Genomic DNA, 7,843 nt, shown 5'->3' on the forward strand with positions numbered 1-7,843 from the left:
GCCTAATCATTTTGATGAGTGAGTGAGTGAGTGAGTGAATGAGTAAAAAAATTGCGATTTTTGCGCCTCTATATCTCCGGAACTACTTGGTATTAAGAGCTCAAATTTTCAAGGTATGTTTATATACCTTACCTAAATATGTGCCCAGAATTTCAAAAGTTTATCTTTAGAGGAATCCGATCTATGAAGGTGAGAAAAACCTGCCGAATCGGTTCGTGTAAAGATACACAGGCGTGCTTACTGGAACTTGGCCTGGCGCACTGCCGTGCGCTCAGATCTGTTTTTGAACAAAGTTGGTTTAAACGGCTAAAAATAACATTAATACAAAAAAAAGATAGAAAGGAAAGAGAAGGAAAAAAAAAATACATATACAATATACAAAAAAAGGGAAGTTTCAAATAATCTACCACAAAATTTAATATAAAAAGAAACATATAGGAATATAAAAGAATATGGTATTCTAGACAGAAATACATAAGACAGCATGAAGCAAACAAAAGCTATATGCTGGTGAAGAATAGCCTGAAGTAAAGTCCACTTTGGACGTTTTTTCCAGGCTAACAATAATTAAATAACGGAATAGGTAGGGTTTTTTAGAGGGTAAAAAACCCTTTCAGAGGCTCAGTACTACGCCTCTGTTTGTAAGCAAATTTTTCCCTACCATAAAATAACAAATAATAATAATAATAATCTTATTACTATGGATTCCAGTCAAGGTACAACCAGAATAAGAGAGAGTCATGTTTTTGTTCTCTGATCTCCTAGTTATTATCAAGTATATAAAAGAAGAAGAGCGGAACTACTCGAAAATGCTCTGGTACATATCCTGGATCCATCGCCAGCAACTCTAGGAAGTCAACAAATATGAATAAGTTACTTACCAACAATACCATTACACGATTTAGATGTTGTGAAAAAGTAAGTGGAAATTATGATTACATTATTATTTATTTATCATTATTATTATTATTATTATTATTATATATATATTATATTATTATTATTAATTATTATTATTTATTATAATTATTATCTATTATATTATTTTTATTATTATTATTATTATTATTATTATTATTATTATTATTAGATTATTATTATTAGTTATTATATTAATAATTATAATTATTATATATTATAATTAATAATTATTATAATAATAATAATTATATTATTATTATTATTATTATTATATATTAATTATTATATTATTATTATTATTATTATATTTATTAATATATAATAATAATAATAATAATGATAAATAAATAATAAGTAATCATAATTTCCACTTACTTTTCACAACATCTAAATCGTGTAATGGTATTTTGGTAAGTAATTTATATTTGTTGACTTCTAGGGTGCTGGCGATGGATCCAGGATATGTACCAGAGCATTTTCGAGTAGTTCCGCTTCTTCTTTTAATACTTGTAATAACTAGGAGATCAGAGAACAAAAACAGGGCTCTCTCTTTTCTGGTTGTACCTTGACTGGAAGCCATAGTAACAAGGTCATGACGAAGAAAACTTCTTTCTGTGGCCACCAAATGTATCAAACCTGAGGGAAAAATATATCTGTTCATTATTTGCGTATGCACAATTCGGACGAATAACTTTAAGGTCCTTCCCGATAATATTATCGTGTTAAAAAATTAACGTCAAGAGTTACCCTCCACAAAAAAGTACTGATAAAAAAAAGACGTCAATGTGGGACCTCCCTTCTACATTAGCTCTTCTAAAGAAAATAATAATTTTCCATCACTCCTAAATCAATTACTTTCCTGTTGAACCAATGATCCCGGATTACGAAACCTAGATCAATGACCGCAGTGCACTGATGAAAATTGCAAAACACTAACATTTTTATCTTAATTTTATTAGTGCACTGCGGTCAAGATCTAGGTTTCGTAATCCGGGATCATTGGTTCAACAGGAAAGTAATTGATTTAGGAGCGATGGAAAATTATTACTTTCTTTAGAAGAGCTAATGTAGAAGGGAGGTCCCACATTGACGTCTTTTTTATAACTCTTGACGTTAATTTTGTAACACGAAGTGTTTTTTTTGGGGGGGGGGGTATAACTATTTTTTGCTGTAGGTACTTACCTACCTAAGTTCATAGATTATTAGGAAAATAAATTAACCTATTTTTTAAATAGGTACCCACGTAGTTGCTTCAGAAGTAAGCATATTCAGTATTTAGGTAGGTTTGTACCAATTAAGAGTCTTGAATAGGTAGTTAATACATAATATGTATATCACAGTTTTGACTCACTTGGGAATTAAATCAGGATATTCCTCTAAGGCGATTTCAATTGAGAAAATCTCCAGAGAAAATAGGTAAGAGATTAAAAGGTAGGTAGAGGTTATACACAGGGCTAGGCTAAGCTTGAAAAATAGAAAGAAAAAATCCGAAATAAATACCTATCTATTTTTTCTTCTCCTATTTTTCAAGCTTAGACTATCCTAGACACAATACTTCCCATTTATTGGTTCTATTAATCCAGCAACTAAATGGGAACAATTATGTCTCATATCTTCCATCTGATGAGGGACATACCTACTCCTGGATGGGCATGCTACGGCATTATTGTAGCAGTTGTTTCATTGATACAAAATAAAAACGGCTGTGAAACACTCATCTTTTGTATAACACTCATCTTTTTATGTAACTATGTAGTTTTCTAAACTAAGAACTGACGTGCTCAGCACCTCAGCATAATATCAAAAGAAAAAAGCCTCTCCATAAGTGGGATATCTGAGCCAAGGGCACAAATCAGCGAATTTCCTAGGAAAACATTTTTACCAAATGAAAAAGAAAAGAAAGTGAAAAAAAAACTAAGTACGAGTACCTACCAATGTTGAATGTTGAGTCTTTTTTTTTTTTTTTTTTTTTTTTTTTTTTTCCATCAACCTAGTGCCTAGTTAGCTTGGTTGGTAACAAGTTTACCTTTTAAGCGCTAGGCCGCGGGTTCGATTCCCGCTCGAGGCGGATTTTATCCTGAAGAAGGACATATTTAGGGGAGTCATGGATATTATCATCGTCATTTCTACTATCCATAAAATATTTTTAAATGATAAAAATATGTAAAAAAATGGCTTTGCTAGGATTCGAAACCCACCCAACTCGCCCATCATTACAGCAATAAAGTAGATTTCCGCTCCTTACCGCTCGGACACTCGAACTTTACTTTCGATACGCACAAAACTTCTAGGTATACCTTTTATTAATCAACTCCATCGAAAATTTTGAAATTTTCCACTAAAACTCACTTTTTCCTCTCTAGCGGGTCTCCCTTTAGGGCTAAGAAGATGAAACCAAAAAAGGTACGAGGTTCACGACGAGACCTTTCCGGAGACACCTTAATCATCTTCCCACCATTTGTAGAACGGACTGTAGGCTTGACTAATTGATTCGGGTGAAAAGAAAAAAAAAAAAGATTTTTTTTTTGTGATTTTCAAGATTTTTGAGCCCATCAGAAAACCGGTTAAACAAATCGTAGAAAGGTCAGATTTTGGTGTTTTCGCATCTACTTTCACGTCCAACCAAGAATATGAAATAAAATTTGCTTAAAGTTGAAGGGAAGTGGGAGAAAAGTTGAGTTGAAAATGCCGAAAAACGATTAAATTCTGTTTCGTGGTAATATAGGCCGGGCGGTGCTGCGAACTCTTGACGTTCGCGCGCCGGGCGCGCTTGATTGACCTAATGATAGTGAAATATACGTTTTAACTCGACAGTTTTGCATTTAATTTGGATTATTGTTTGTATGTTCCACTATAACTCGCGCTTGCCTGGTCCGATTTTGACAGAAATTTAAAACATCAATGCACGTCGCCCAGATCTGAGAAGGGTCAATTTTTGGTCTGCAGCTGTCATCTTCTAACAGATGAGTCATCAATGTCATCATCATATTTAATCATAAACCCTTATATTATTTCTGCAAAGATACTTTGGTCCAATGACCCAATCTCCAATTCTTCTGGTATATTGTAAAATTGTCAAAGTCAACCGGAAAAACACCAGTTCCGTTCCAAAGAACAAAATCATCCTATTTTAGTCCCAACCCCCAAAAAAATCCGACTTGCGTCCGTGGTACGTGGTACCTGAGTTCAATCCTGCGACTGTACCACTGTACGGAGTGGTCGTTTTTTTTTTTTTTTTTTTTTGTTCCTGGGTTCAATCCTTCTTCTTTCCCCCTGTACGGGGGGTTTTTTTTTTTTTTTTTTTTTTTTTTTTTTTTTTTGCAACAATGGCATAGATCCAAGAGGTCGATAAGTTACCGGCATTCTATACAGGCAGAATTTATGCTTAAACTGTTTTTCTCGCAGCCTGTTTGTCATTGCGAAAAACAAAAACACACGTAATTCTTTGATTTTTGATGCGGATATTTTGGCAATATCGCGATTCGCGAAAATTCTTGCAAAGTCCGCGAATCAGGTGCCAACTTTGGTTTTATAAACGAGAAACCAAATTTTCATTTCGTAACAATGTTTCATTGCCTCTCATCAGATGGGCAAGAAGAGACACAATACTTCTCATTTAGGTGCTGGACCAGCCTAAATTTTCATTTCGTAACAATGTTTCATTGCCTCTCATCAGATGGGCAAGAAGAGACACAATACTTCTCATTTAGGTGCTGGACCAGCACAAGAACACCAGAAAGTAACCCGTAGAAATATTTGCAATCGAAAAACGATTAGAGGAGGAGAACTATCGATAGTTTTGACTATCGAACGCTATCGATAGTTGAGGCTTGACTATCGATAGTTTTCGATATTTTTTTTCTGCACATTTTTCGTTTGTTTTGGTCGTTTTAGAAGTGAAAAGTGTAAAAAAAAAAAAAAATTGTAAAAAAAAACATACCTAGATGTATACAAATCTATGAAAAAATTATATTTTGTAAAAAAAATGAAAAAAAAATTAAAAAATAAAATGTTGAAATAAAACCCTGTGACCTAAATTAATACGTGTACAGTTAATAATTTTCTTTAAATTAGGTTAGGTAGGTCTTTTTGGGGGATAAGACCTTTAGAAACAAGGAAAATATGTAATAAAAAAAACTATCGAAAACTATCGATAGTTTTTTTTGAAAACTATCGATAACTATCGATGGCGCCGACTATCGATAGTTCTCCTCCTCTAAAAACGAGTACAAATATTTTGTCGCTGGTGGGAATAGAAGACGGGACCTGCGGCATGGCAAGCAAGCGCGTTACCACTGGGCTAACCGTACCCCCGTTTTTTTACTTCAAGGGAGAGGGGATAGGTACTTACCCCCGCGACTTGACAAAAAAGAATCAAACGTAAACTGCGTTGCAGGCGATTTTGTCCCAAAATAATGTCCCCAAGTCTGTTCGAAATCCTTGAAGTAAAAATTCAGTACCTTTTTGGACTCTTCTGCACAGATAAGCCGTCAAAATTCAAAATTTTGCTTTTGTTATTTTTTTGTCCGCCATTGGCCATTACTCAATTTTTTTCGCTTACCCCCGGAGGGTCTCTCGTGTACCTCCGGTTGGGAACCGCTGCCTAGTCTACCCCCCCGGATAAACATTGTAATTATTTCTTCAAAACTATATCACATTAAAAAAGAAAAATCTTCTAAGTTAGTTGTTAGTTTGAAGTACCAAGTAGGGTACCCATGACCGCTGCCTAGTTCCCCCGCTGAATAGCGGGATATCCTTTGTGTGAGGAAGGCAGAGGCCCTTTTGTCTCCCCAAAATATTGTATTAGTTCAAATTACCTTCTATCAAAGATTCAATCTGTTCCAATTCCATACACTCTCGTTCTGTGCAATTGATTTTCACGGCAAGTTCATGAATTTCCTTTTGGGCATCTCGCAACAATGTAAAATCTACATGGTTTTCATCGGTGTGTTTCAGAAGTGTCTGTGAAATGGAAAAGTTTCTTGATAGTGTTACAAAACGCGAAGTTTAGATTATGCATTACATTGCTTCGAGACACATGATATAGGATTATAGTTATAGGGTAATCAGTTGCCTAGCGTCCATGTAGGGCGTGTATGGCGGCCATACACTCGAAATTTCACTCAAATACCCTTAAATATTGACTTTAAATAATTAATGTATTTTTATTAGATAAATAAAAATTATTATACCTCAAAATGGTTAAAAATCCCTTAAAATCCCTAACTCCCTTTTTATCCCAGCCAGACCCGAAAAATCCCCGAAAAGGAGAATGACTAATGATATAGTGATGAGCTGATGAGGAGCATCATTTTCATAGATTTGGATTTTCAGTTAGAAGATATTTTGGTTAGAAGAAAGAAAAAAAAACTGGAACAATAGATTGATCCTTTTTAGTCTATTAGATAGAGGAGGTCCACCTTGCAATAATTAGGGTAAACGATTACGCTGTCACTTTGTTTAATACAATCCCCCGAGAAATTAGAGAGTTGCCCACAAACCGATTTAAATCTCTCTTAACAGATCATTTGGAAAAGAATGCATGTTACAGCATATCTGAGTTTCAATTTAACCAGGTTGAATAAGTTCTCTTGTAGGTCGTGTTATTGCCATGATTTTTTTCATATGTATAAGCTTGAGACTATCTTGGGGTGTTCTTGTGCGGTGTTCTTGTAGGTACCTACCCTTTATCCAAAATTCAAACTTATGTAAATAGAGTTTCAACTCAAATTGAAAAACAACAGTAAAATTTCAAGTACCGAGCTTGTTAAATCCTTAACCAAATGAGATTAATTATTTTCAGCAGACACGAAAAACTGAGAATGCCGTTTGGAGGTAAAAACTTGGCCTTCATTTTCTGACCTCAACTGCTCTTTTATAGGCCGACATTTTTGGACTTGGCCTTTTTTCACATTTCTGGTTTTGTGGGGGATCTCACTTCTTTTTACTTTCCTTATCCTATTTAATAAGGAAAGAAATTTAATAAGGATTCACCAAAATTCTCACTCGCAAAATTTGTTTCGTATTACCTCTAAAAATTTAGCAAAGGCAGGTCTGGTATGACAAGTAGATTTGATAGCTTCTTTTGCAGATTTCCAATTGTTTATGAACGCCGTGTAAGCTTCTACTACTGACGGTTTGCCAAACTGAAAAATGAAAAAAAAAACAAACATGAAGAAGATTGAGTGCCCAAAGTAGGGTTCAAATTGACACAAATGAGGTATACAGGGTGCGACAGAAAAACGACTCAGGGTAGGTGCGTACATCATTTCGAACCATGGAGGTATAAGGTAGGGGAGGGGAATTAACGATCCCAATGTGTACCTATCCTTAAAAAAATGTAACAAGCACAATATGGTGTTCATAAGAATGGCGCGAATTTCAAATTTTGAAAACTAAAACCAGTAAAATAACAGCACGAAGAGCTTAATTTCATCATTATTGATGAAATTATTTCATCATTATTGATAAAATAAGCTCTTGTGTGAAAAAAGTTCATAATTATGCACTAATAAACCCGATGATTCTCAAAATTTGAAATTCGCGCCACTCTTATGAGCAGAACATGGCGGTTTGGTTACATTTTTTTAAGGATACGCTTTTATAACACATGAGGAATAGGGTACCCTCCCTCCACTACTTGAGCTCCTTGTTTCGAACAATGTTCTCTTAAGCTAGGATTACACTGTTTGCTCAGTGGGCAAATATTTGCACCAGAAATATAAATAATTGTTTGCAGGGGTATTACATGCTAGCTTCTTTTGCAGATTTCCAATTGTTTATGAACGCCGTGTAAGCTTCTACTACTGACGGTTTGCCAAACTGAAAAATGAAAAAAAAAACCTATAGGAAGGAAAGTAATGTAATCGGGTCAAATTTTCAATGGTCAGTTTTTAGTGTCAAAACACGTTTTGAGGTCCCA

General features: G+C 34.6%; 1 protein-coding gene across 1 annotated transcript in view; it reads right to left on the reverse strand.

Annotated features, from left to right (window-relative positions):
- Positions 1-1,279: 1,279 nt before the first annotated feature.
- Positions 1,280-7,843, reverse strand: part of LOC103510621 — a 63,042-nt gene continuing 56,478 nt past the window's right edge. Inside the window, exons 10-11 of the mRNA XM_026824626.1 lie at positions 5,739-5,883; positions 1,280-1,557 (exon numbers count right to left, since the gene is read on the reverse strand). Coding sequence (XP_026680427.1) covers positions 1,280-1,557; positions 5,739-5,883 — 423 coding nt within the window. The remainder of the gene's footprint in view (positions 1,558-5,738; positions 5,884-7,843) is intronic.

The sequence above is a fragment of the Diaphorina citri genome, unplaced genomic scaffold, assembly GCF_000475195.1.
Source record: "Diaphorina citri unplaced genomic scaffold, Diaci psyllid genome assembly version 1.1 scaffold624, whole genome shotgun sequence".
Classification (NCBI taxonomy): Eukaryota; Metazoa; Arthropoda; class Insecta; order Hemiptera; family Psyllidae; genus Diaphorina; species Diaphorina citri.